The sequence below is a fragment of the Malaclemys terrapin genome, chromosome 1 (assembly GCF_027887155.1).
Source record: "Malaclemys terrapin pileata isolate rMalTer1 chromosome 1, rMalTer1.hap1, whole genome shotgun sequence".
In the NCBI taxonomy this organism is placed as follows: Eukaryota; Metazoa; Chordata; order Testudines; family Emydidae; genus Malaclemys; species Malaclemys terrapin.
The window spans coordinates 6,716,869-6,729,203 of record NC_071505.1 but is presented as its reverse complement, the minus strand read 5'-3'; the positions used below and the strand labels follow the sequence as shown (position 1 = coordinate 6,729,203).

Sequence of the window (12,335 nt, the reverse complement as noted above, 5' to 3'; positions counted from 1 at the left end):
TGCTGGGGACAGTTTGCAGTGGAAATAATCTCTGCAGTGTATAGCGAATGAGGGATGAGCAGATTGTAGGTGTAGGAGTGGGGAGTCTAGGTAGCCAAGCCTCATTACAAAGCTAGTCCTGAAACATGGGTTTGGTATTTACTTGTGGATTAGTGTGAAGTCACACATTTAAGACAACCTTAGGAAGTTGATACAGCAGAGAAGTTAAAGCCAAATAATTTTTATTGAAATATACAAGACATACATAGTCTAATGTCAACACACGGTTTTGAATAAAAGGTGCTTTAGCAGTAAAAGAGGCAGAGAAATCTTCATGTTTCGTGCAGGAGAGTGTTGCAAGCTTTAGGTCCTTTGGTTCATACATTAGTATCCTTTGCGCCTAAAAAAAAAAAAATCTGCACCAAGCATTAAGCTGGTGCCTTATCAGATTTCATTTCAGAGACCTAGCAATGAAGCTTGATAGTTTCAGCAAGTATGCGCTCATGCTACAGAGAGTTGGCCACATTCAATTATGCAAGCATAAGAGGGCATAAAGTATCTCAATTGGCAACCTTGATATTAAGGGAGAATCCTGTGAGATGCTGCCTGAGCACTGTCACAACTTTAGCCTGATTAACTAGAGTTGGTACTGAATTTGAGGTTTGAGTTAGTACTCATCTTCATCTGCCTCATCCCCATCGGCAGAGTCCCTGCCAACTTCCTCATAGTCCTTCTCTAGAGCAGCCATGTCCTCCCTGGCTTCGGAGAACTCCCCCTCCTCCATCCCCTCCCCCACATACCAATGCACAAAGGCCCGTTTTGCGTACATCAGGTCAAACTTGTGATCCAGACGGGCCCAGGCTTCTGCAATAGCCGTGGTGTTGCTCAGCATGCAGACGGCCCGCTGCACTTTAGCCAGGTCTCCCCCTGGCACCACAGTGGGGGGCTGGTAATTGATGCCCACCTTAAACCCAGTTGGGCACCAGTCCACAAACTGGATGGACCTCCTGGTTTTGATGGCGGCTATAGCTGCATTCACATCCTTGGGCACCACATCCCCCCGGTACAGCAGGCAGCAAGCCATGTATTTGCCTCGGCGAGGGTCACATTTCACCATCTGGTTAGAGAACTCAAAGCAAGAGTTGGTGATTTCAGGCACCGAGAGCTGCTCGTGGTAGGCTTTCTCTGCCGAAATTATGGGCGCATAGGTAGTGAGGGGGAAATGTATGCGGGGATAGGGCACCAGATTAGTTTGGAATTCTATCAGATCAACATTTAATGCACCATTAAATCTCAGAGAAGCAGTGACAGACGACACTATCTGTCCTATCAGCCTGTTCAAGTTGGTGTAAGTGGGACGCTCAATATCAAGGTTCCGGTTGCAGATGTCATAAATGGCTTCATTGTCCACCATGAAAGAACAGTCTGAGTGCTCCAGTGTGGTGTGGGTGGTCAGGATGGAATTGTAGGGTTCCACCACCGCAGTGGAGACCTGTGGGGCAGGGTACACCGAGAACTCCAGCTTGGACTTCTTGCTGTACTCTACTGACAGGCGCTCCATCAAGAGGGACGTGAATCCAGAGCCTGTGCCTCCTCCGAAGCTGTGGAAGACCAGGAACCCTTGAAGGCCACTGCACTGGTCAGCCTGCAAGAAAAATAATTGTTAATTTCCTCGACTCAATGATTTTACACTATTTAATCCAGGGTCAGCTCCAGGCACCAGCGCAGCAAGCAGGTGCCTGGGGTGGCCAACAAAGAGGGGCAGCACGTCCGGCTCTTTGGTGGCAGGTCCCTCAGTCCCTCTTGGAGGGAAGGACCTGCCGCCGAAGAATGAAGCGGTGCGGTGGAGCTGCCGCCGAGGTGCTGCCAATTGCGGCTTCTCTTCCCTCCCCCCCGCTGCTTGGGAAAATCTCATTGCTGATTAACAGCTGACAGCAGGATTAGTCAAAAGTTCTGATAGTGAGTTTCTGTGCAAGAATAAAGTTCCAATAATTCTCCTTTTCCTAGAATCATAAAAGTGTAGAATGGGAAGGGACCTCAATGGGTCACTTAGTCCAATCCCCGGCCTGCAAGGCAGGACTTAGTAATACTAACAGTTTAAGAGGAATGTTAGTCAGCTTTAATTTGGGCCTTTAAGCTACCCCTTGGATGTTTCCATAGGAGATCATTAGTTAGTTTGGGTGTTAAGGGATGGCACAATGACAGAGTACTTGGAGCTATTAGAGATACTATTGCACGGACATCTAAACCCTTCAGGCAATGTATCACACGCCAACAGAGCACTTGTGCCAAGTGGAAGTTATTGGCTAGTTCTAGGACAACTACCAGATAGAGAACTAACAGTTGGGGATTGGTCCTGCTTTGAGCAGGGGCTGGACTAGATGACCTCCTGAGGTCCCTTCCAACCCCGATATTCTAGGATTCTATGACCTCAGTGTTTCACGATCACTGAAATGCAAGTTGCTTTTTGACAGCTTGGAGTCTCAAGTCATTTATGATCTGGACACTGGTCTATTTGGAACTGGATGGAGAACCACTAGCTGATTTTATATAGGCCACCCCAGCGATTCAAGGGTTACAAGACTATACCAGGGTTCAAAAAGGAACTAGATAAATTCACGGAGAATAGGTCCAATCAATGGCTATTAGCCAAGATGGGCAGGGATGCAAAACTATGCTCTGAAGTGACAGGGGATGGATCACTTGATGATTGCCTGTTCTGTTCATACCCTCTGAAGCACCTGGCATTGGCAACTGTCAGAAGACAGGATACTGGGCTAGATGGACCATTGGTCTGACCCAATATGGCCATTCCTACGTTCTTATGTACTTTTGTAATCTACTCATCAAGGCTGGGATTTGACACATTGATAGACTGCAAGGCCCTGAGCTATTTAGGTCCCACACAATAGTCACTAAGTACAGAGGTATGACCCCTCTATTACAAGACCCCCAAATCTCATTATGAAGCCATCTCCAAGAGAAGTAACTGCTCCTGAGGGTTCTTTTGAAGCAATGAATTTCTACTTGGCTTGCAGTGCCCATCACAAACATTGGGGTAGGACGTCGGAATGCCCTGTTAGCCTCTTGTTACAATCCCCTTTTTAAGTGGGTACTGCCCTTCTCATAACCCCACTTCTCCCAACCCCTCCAGACCCAAAGATTAATTAGGGAGGTGCTTTAAGACACTGTTTTAGAAGAAAAAGTATTTGTCTACTTGCCATTTTACGGACTCTACCCAATACTGTATCAATTATTTCCTTCCCAATGGTGTAGTGGCCCCGGGCGTAGTTGTTGGCGGCATCCTCTTTGCCACTAATGAGCTGCTCAGGATGGAAGAGTGCTCGGTAGTTCCCAATTCGGATCTCATCTGCAGGAAGTTGGATTATTGGTTAAACAGCAGACAGTTAACAGACTGGGGATGTTAGAAGTGCGTGACTGAATACCATTGCTAGCAAAGCCCTTAAGAGTCTGTGAGGGACAAGCTTCAAGAAGGTCCAGCATGAAGTGGAAACATCAGTGTACTGAAGATACTGTATGAATTTTCAGAGGAGGGGCCTGGGATTGGGGAGCTAGGACTGAAGAAGAGTGCTATCTAGATCAACACCCACAAGTTTGCCCAGGTAATGCACATCAGAACATGACTTCAAGGTGGAAGTCAAAGTCCTGTTCCGATTAGGGTTACAGTACATTTTAGGACACTGGCTGGTTTTCCCCCATGTTCTGTCTGTGGGAGTATAGCTGCCATATGAAACTTGTGTATTTGTCTTGTTTACTTGCACCAGTGAATTTCTAGTAGCATTTTCTCTAGGGGTGGCATTATATGCTGTAGATTCATAGATTAAGGCCAGAAGGAACCATTGTGATCATCTAGTCCTACTTACTGTATAACAGACCATAGGACTTCCCCAAAATAATTCCTAGAGCAGATCTTCTAGAGAAACATTCAGTTCCCTGACTGGGAAAAATTCAGCATGTTACACAGACTAATCTGCTTCTTCCCCCTGCCTTAGGAGATTTGTTCTTTATTTAGTTATTTCCCCCTTAATCTACAGGGAGTCACCCAGACCCGAAGACAAGATTTCTGGCAACAAATCTCTGAAATCCTCAGGAATCAAAGGCAGCAGTGAAGAGGTCTCCTGGGTTAACCACCACAAACACTTTACAGTGAACATTTATGAAGAAGTTTCCAACATAAGAGAGACTATGGTGATCTACTCAGAGAAATACTCTTCACTACTTCAGATTGTTGAAAAGTGTGATGCTGGTTTTCCACAGGAACCAGGTAAACTGGTTTACACAGACTTCATGGGGATGCTTTAGTACAGGGGTCGGCAGCCTTTCAGAAGTGGTGTGCCAAGTCTTCATTTATTCACTCCAATTTAAGGTTTTGCGTGCCGGTCATACGTTTTCACATTTTTAGAAGGTCTCTTTCTATAAGTCTAGATTATATAACTAAACTATTGTATGTAAAGTAAACAAGGTTTTCAAAATGTTTAAGAAGCATCATTTAAAAATTAAATTAAAATGCTGATCTTATGCCACCAGCCTGCTCAGCTCACTGCCAGCCTAGGGTTCTGTTCACCTAGGCCGGCAGCGGGCTGAGCAGGGCCTGCGGCCGGGACCCCAGACCTGGGGGGGGTGAGGGGGGTGTTTCAGGGGTCAGGGCAGAGGGCTGGGTGTGTATTGGGTAGGGGGTTCAGGGGGGGAAGGCTGGGGGAATGGGGGTGCAGGGCAGAGGGATGGGGGTGCTCCCAGCCCCCTGCCATGAGCTGCTCATGGCAGGGGGCTGGAAGGGATATGCCTTGTTCCACCAGGCTCCGTCCCTACCTCTCTCTGCATCCTCTACGGAGCTGTGTGCATGCTGCTGCTCTTCCCCCTCCCCCTCGCTAGGGCTATCAGCTGATTGGCGCAGGGGAGGAGGAGGGGCAGGAAAGCACCACACTGGGGGAAGAAGTGGGGGACAAGGGGGAAGCTTGGCTGCTGCAGAACCAAGCTTCTGCCTCCTGCCCCCACAGGGGAGAGCTGGGGGGGCTGAGTGGGGGCTGGGGGCCGGGACCGCGGCAGGGAGCTGCGTGCCACTCAAAAAAAATCAGCTCGCTGACCCCTGCTTTAGTAGCTGGTATCAAACAAGCTTGCTGGGCCAGATCCTCAGTGGGTGTAAGTCAGCAACAGGGGGGAGGGATAGCTCAGTGGTTTAAGCACTGGCCTGCTAAACCCAGGGTTGTGAGTTCAATCCTTGAAGGGGCCATTTAGGGATCTGGGGCAAAAATCTGTCTGGGGATTGGTGCTGCTTTGAGCAGGGGGTTGGACTAGATGACCTCCTGAGGTCCCTTCCAACCCTGATAGTCTATAGTGCCACTGAAGTTAATGGAGCTAGGCCAGTTTCAGTAGCTGAGCTTCTAGCCCTCATAAGAAAGCAAAGTCCAAAGTTAAATGCCACACACACCCTAGTGTAGTAGGAGTAGCCTGTTTGCCATGTAGAGTCCTGTTTGGAATTAGTGACACGTAAAATACAACACTTCATGATTGGATAGTGTTACCAGGGTTAAACCCATGGAGGTGGCAAGTTAGATGATGCCATCAGGGACATTAGCCATTAGACCCTCCCACCAAGAGACCGGAAAGGAAGCTAAAGAACGTTCTGCTGCATATTTAGGGGCCTGTCCCATTATCTTACCAATGACCGTGGGTTCCAGGTCAATGAACACAGCCCTGGGCACGTGCTTTCCTGATGCAGTCTCACAGAAGAAGGTCTCAAAAGAAGAATCCACTTGTTCAGTCTCTGGCTCTATCGGTTTAGCTGCCTTGTTGCTGGGAATGGTCCCATCTGGCTGGATTCCATGTTCCAGACAATACAGCTCCCAACAGGCATTGCCCATCTGGACCCCAGCCTGGCCAATATGGATAGAAAGACACTCCCTCTGGAATTAGGGACAAGTCCAGTTACTGCTTCAGGTTATGGAGCTATCACACATTGTGGCTACTAGATGTTCACCTTGGCAGTTGTATTTTGCTCTTTCAAACTATTTCCTACATGCAGACATTTAGCCCAACAGCAGGTCTTGGTCTACACTTAGATTTCTGGGACAGAACCTCTCGTTTTCAGGTAATACACAAAGAGATTAGACCATCTATAACAGAGTCCTGTATGTGACAGTACCCTTGATGCAAGGTTTTCCAGCCTGGGGGCAGGTGGGGAGACACAAGGAGCAAAGAATAAGCTGTGGACCGATCCAACCCAGCACTGCAAATGGGCACCTGCAGTTTTGATTTATGCAGTAGGTGACTCCTTGTAAACCACTGGCCTTCTATCCCTCCCCTTGCACAGTCTTCACTGGAGCATACATGTACTGCACAGGGCTGCAAGCGCAGCTTTCTGGCCCAAGTGTGTCTCAGCTCCAGCAGGTTCTCAGCTCCTCACATAAGGCTCTGCATCCAGAAGCCACTTGTAGACTAAATAATTCACCCTCCCTCCAGAGCTCCAAGCAGCATGTAGCTGGTGAGAGGGAACTGAGAAGCCACATGAGTATTAAAAAAGTAGAAAGCAAGAGATCAGACAGGCTGAAAGAACCAGGGAGAGAAGATGGACCAAAAAACTAACAACTGTAACCTATAGGGTTGCCAAGTGTCTGGTTTTAGACTGGAACGCCCAGGCGAAAAGGGACCCTGGTGGCTCCGCTCAGCACTCCTGACCGGGCCATTAGAAGTCCGGGCGGCAGCACAGCAAGGCTAAGGCAGGCTCCCTGCCTGCCGTGGCTCCCGGAAGCAGCAGCAGGACCCTCCTCCGGCTTCTAGGCATAGGGGCACTTACCACAAGCAGCTCCCAGAAGCAGTGGCATGTCCTCCCTCCGGCTCCTACACATAGGCACGACCAGGCGGCTCTGCGCACTGTCCTGTCCTCAGGCGCTGCCCCCACTTGCTGCAGTTCCTGGCCAATGGGAGCTGCAGAGCTGGCATGTGGGGTGGGGGCAGCATGCAGAGCTGCCTGGTCGCGCCTACGTGTAGGAGCTGGAAGGAGGACATGCCACTGCTTCTGGGAGCTGCTTGAGGCAAGTGCCACCTAGAGCCAGCACCTTGACCGCCTCCTGCACCCCAACCCCCTGCCCTCCAAATAGGGTGACCAGACAGCAAGTGTGGGGAAAAAAAAAAAAAAAAAAAAAAAAAAAAAAAATCAGGACAGGGGGTAATAGACCCAAAAATCAGGACTGTCCCAATAAAATTGGGACATCTGGTCACCCTACCTCCAAACCCCTCAGTGCCACCCAGAGCACCCTCCTGCACCCCAAACCCCCAGCCCACAGCTGGAGCCCTCTCCCTGAGCACCAAATCCCTCCCCCCACCCTGATTCCCCTCCTGTGCTCCAAACCCCTCATTTCTGGCCCCACCTCCAGAACCTGCACCCCCCAGCCCAGAGCCCATACCCCCTCCCACACCCCAACCCCCTGAGCCAGCCTGGTGAAAATGAGCAAGTGAGTGAGGGTGGGGCGAGCAAGTGACAGAGGGATGGGGGGACGGAGTGAGTGGGGGTGGGGCCTTGGAGAAGGGGCCAGGGGTGTTCGGTTTTGTGCCAGTAGAAAGTTGGCAACCCTAGTAACCTAGCCCAGTGCAAGGGAATATAGTGGCTGTCCATCCACTGGGCCTCCACAAGGACATCCGCACTAGGAAGATTTTGGCAGCCCTGGCTTTAAAGGGTTAATCTGAAAGATGCTTGGCTTCTAGCAACAGTGTCATGGCCTTAGGGTATGAGCAGCCAATAAGATTGTCCTGGTTTCATGTTTGGTTTGTGTCTTACTGAAGAGCCTTGATTGTTATACACATTTCCCTCTATAAGCATTACTTCAGTTTCCACGGATCTAGAGACAGATGCAATGGATGGGCAAGGGACTATTTAATATAAAATAAAACAGAGCTTCAGCAACTGGAATAGCTATACCCATAATCTAGAATTAAAGGTACTTCCTTAAATGCATGTTAAGTACTCAAGCAGTTATAGTCAGCGAGATGCCATGAGGCTACATAGCTTTGAGATCTCAGGAGCTAACTCGGACTCAGCACCCCAGGTGAGGGATGAAGGGCTACAAATTTGCCAAGTCACATAATGTGAAATCCAGATGCCAATTGGCTGGATTGCTCTCATGGGATTGGAAGATCTCCCACTAACCTCTCATCATATATTTGCCAGAGACAGAATTTTAGTCCAGGCTTGATTTCTCATCACCCCTAAACTGTGGGGGAAGCTCAAACCCAAGGCCTTATGGTGGGTCCCATCTCTAGTGGGCATGGCCACTCCTGATTCTATCTGGCGGATATTTGAAGTTCTCCATCTCACAGGGCTGGTATTTGTACTATTTGGGAAACGTGTTACTCAGCTCACCCATCCCCACCATTTAGATAGTTGCAATAGTTCTTAGCAAAATGTGGCTAAGGTCACCACCATTGCCATTTTTTTCCAGCTATAGCAGAGACAGCTGTTTGGATCACTGACCTATTCTAGTCCACAAGAGACAGCACCTGCTCCCAACATACCATAGTTATTGGGATTTTTAAAATGAGTGCGTGGCAAATGGAAAAACCCTTGTGGAACAGCAGGAAATGCTGGCTGAAATAACAGTTTGCTTGGGGATGCAGTTAAGAGGTACCAGATCAACTGTATTTGCATCCTGCACCAAGATAAACTGTATTTTACAGCATCAGGCTACAAACAGATGAAACATTGTTGCCCAGATGATTTTTGCATTTAAATGGTCATGAAAGTGTTAAATTTTTATAACAGGCAAGTCCCTAGAACAGCACTTTGAAGTCTGACTTTACTGTCTGCAAAAAAAAAAAAAAAAAAAAAAAAAGTTATTTTGAAAACTCCTTTTCTTCACATTTTACAAGATTAGAACATCACATTCAACTGTCAGCATTCCACAAACCTTTTTTTAGAACAATATACTTAGAATAATACAAGTCACCTTATTGTAAGCTTTCTGGGTAGTTATGTAGATTGCATGCATTTGTAAAGCTTGTATATTAAAGCATTTGAGCGTCAAAGTGTAGGCTTTTTAGAGTCAAGATTACATTAGAAATGCTAAGGGACAGTTGTAACTTTACTCATTTACCAGACAAACCCTTGGGATTACAGTAGACAAAGGGAACATGGCAGCTCATAAGGAAAAAATTATCCTCTGCAAAATCCATTAGTTTCATACATTGTTACTGTTGCTGAAGTGTTAATTTCAAGGGGAAAGACCACAAACATACTGTACTTTAAAAACTTTAGCCTGCCAGAAAACATTTGTGCCTCTATATAGACCAGTGGCAGATAAAAAGAAAAACTCAACTCCTATGAAAAGTTAAACACTTAACAACTCTACAGGCACCAGCTGAAATCTTAGAGAGAAAAACCAGAGTGAGGGGGCCCACTTAGAGTAATCCAAGGACTAGCTTTTACCTTATAAGGAGCAAACTGTTGGTTCAATAAACTACAAAGCAAGCAACAATTAAATGAGATAGCTACTTTGAATTAACATCCACAGAGGAAGGACTAGGTGTATAGATCAATAGCGTTTAAGAACCACATACATTAGCACTAATACAAATAATAATGCATGCCTTACCATGATGCCTTTGTACCTTCCTAAGATTTAAGCAACTCAGCTGCCTCCCCCTCTCTTCCTGGAACTTTATATCCCAGTAAGAACTGACTCCACCTGAATGTAAAGAAGCACTGTGCTCATTTAAAGGGGCAGAGACCCCCTTTTGGGGCTGGCCTGAAACACAATCCCTTAGGGGCCGGGTTCTGTGCCGACTTGTGCTTGGAGCAATCCCATTGATTTGAATAGGGTTGGGGGGGGAGGTAGTTTGGCCCCAAGTGTTTTCCAAAGGGGGATTTGATTGAAAAGTAATTAAATAAATAAATAAAACACGAGGGTTTTATTCTAGCTGAAGGGAAGCTTGAGGCTGTGTCGTAAGGATAAACTAAGCACTCCCAAGCCGCAGGCTGGCACACGAGCGTGCCCGGTTCTTATTCTTTAACAGTTATCTACATCCTGATTAGTAACAAAGCTGTCAACGCTATCTTGTGTCCTGCCTACTGTCACGTTATTGACTTGAACTGGGACCATATAGAACATGGTTGCAACCAAAGTCCTGTAGAGGCACCAAATCTTGTATAAAGGGGGTAAAATGAGGTGTCTAAGACAAGGTTATGGCTTGCTGGTTATGATTATGCTGTCTTTATGTGTGTATCATTTTGTAGTTGGAGTTATGAATGTTGTCTCTGTACTGTCTGTACTTCAAACTTATGCTATGCTTCTGGGTGACATCCCAGACAAGTTGGTGTCAGCTCTGCCTAGCCTGCTTGATGGCCCATTAAGGACCATCAGCTATACAAAGGACCTATTGAGAGAAGGCAGATACGCCTTGTAACTCAGCAAAGTATGCAGGAACGTGCCCATGTGACTCCAGACTCCATTTTGCTGTAATTTTCCACAGTGAGAACAAAGAGGTGTTCTTGCACCTGGAAAAGACTATAAAAGGCTGATGCCTCATCTCCATCTTACCTTCAATTCTGCTTCTTACTTCTGGAGGGACTTTGCTACAAACTGAAGCTCTGAACAAAGGACTGAATGACCCATCCCAGCTGCGGATGTATTCCAGAGACTTGATTTGAACCTGCAGTTTATTCTATCACTGCTACAAGCCTGAACCAAGACTTTGCCATTACTGTATGTAATTGATTCCATTTAACCAATTCTAGCTCTCATCTCTGTCTTTTTCCTTTTTTGAATAAACCTTTAGATTTTAGATTCTAAAGGATTGGCAACAGCATGATTTGTGGGTAAGATCTGATCTGTATATTGACCTGGGTCTGGGGCTTGGTCCATGGGAATCAGGAGAACTTTTTTTCTTTTACTGGGGTATTGGTTTTCATAACCATTCATCCCCATAACGAGTGGCACTGGTGGTGATACTGGGAAACTGGAGTGTCTGAGGGAATTGCTTGTGTGACTTGTGGTTAGCCAGTGGGGTGAGACCAAAGTCCTCTTTGTCTGACTGGTTTGGTTTGCCTTAGAGGTGGGAAAACCCCAGCCTTGGGCTGTAACTGCCCTATTTTAAGCAATTGGTCCTGAATTGATACTCTCAGTTGGGTCCCGCCAGAACCAGCATCGTTACACCTACTCTATGAGCATACTCCTGCAAGTCAATCTGTACCAAGGACCCCACTGCCATCCGTGGGATTCCCACCTGGGCATAGGAGTCTACCCGTGAGGAGTGACTTACAAGGTCAGGCCTATGTCTGTCTAATTCTGCTCCCCTTTGTGACAGCTGGTGAAATCCAGCCCTGCGTAGAGCGTTCGCACTGGCTTTGTGCGTCACCGGCAGCCCCCATCCTGCAAACAGTGAACTCTGACATCCATGGAGCTGCTCCCATTAGAATGATGCATGAGCACAAGTGTTCGCAGGTCTGGATTTGAGCCCCCCCCCAAATAGGAATAAAGTGGTGCCTAGAGCTTAGGCAGGTCCTTGGCACAGGAGTAAATTTCATCTGTCAGTAACTCCTCACTCTGTGAACAGTCTCCTTGACTTCAATGGGCTTGTTTGCACTGTCTCTCTAGCTAAGGCACTGATCTGGCCCCCATTACCATGGTATCTGAGCATCTGACAGGATTTCATGTGCTAATCCTGCAAACACCTTGTGAGGGAGGATGGGCCTATTACCCCCATTTTAAAGATGGGAAAACTGAGGCACACAAAGACTAAGTGACTTGCCCAAGGTCACACAGGAAACCTGTAGCAGAGGAGGAAATGTGAACCCAGGAATCCTATATCTGAGACTAGTAGCCTAACCACTGGACTGTCCCCTTAGAACTAGCCTCAAACATTCAAACCAGTTTTAGAACTGGTGGCATAGAACAGGTGTAAACAGCCTGAAGTGTTTTTAATGAACCAGTAGCAAGACCAGTTAGTAATACTAGAGGGCCCCCTCATGTGTCCGCCCCTTTGTAACCAGTTTAGTATAAGCAGTTCAGGCTGTCTAGGTCTGGTCCTGGGCTCAGACTCTGGCTTGAGCCTAAACCCCCCTCCGTCTACACACAAGTCTCTCAGACTCAGGCTCAGACCTATGGGTCTTAGGACCCTGCGGGGGAGGAGAGTCTGAGCACGAGTCAAGCCAAGACCCAGGGTTCGAGCCCTCTTGCTTTGCAATGTAGACGCAGGCCCCCTCCCCCAACTCGAGTCCCGGAAGTCCACCAAAAGTATCCCACAATCCCATGTGGTCCATAGCTGACAAAATCATTTGTACCAAATTCGACTGGGGTTTGAAATTTTGCCCAGAAATATGGCAGGGGCGGAGTGGGGGAAGGAGA

General features: G+C 47.5%; 1 protein-coding gene across 2 annotated transcripts; it reads right to left on the bottom strand.

Moving 5' to 3' along the window:
• Positions 1 to 204: 204 nt before the first annotated feature.
• LOC128830028 (tubulin alpha-3 chain) lies at positions 205 to 9,683 on the bottom strand. 2 transcript variants are annotated; one of them, XM_054015644.1, is made up of 4 exons: positions 9,585 to 9,683; positions 5,660 to 5,903; positions 3,201 to 3,349; positions 205 to 1,624 (listed from the first exon to the last, which is right to left on the bottom strand). In XM_054015644.1, the coding sequence occupies exons 1-4, from the start codon at positions 9,585 to 9,587 to the stop codon at positions 647 to 649; spliced, it is 1,374 nt and encodes a 457-aa protein (XP_053871619.1). In that variant the 5' UTR covers positions 9,588 to 9,683; the 3' UTR covers positions 205 to 646. The 2 variants fall into 2 exon arrangements, with proteins under 2 accessions (XP_053871619.1, XP_053871630.1); XM_054015655.1 differs by having other exon boundaries at positions 9,601 to 9,619.
• Positions 9,684 to 12,335: the final 2,652 nt, after the last annotated feature.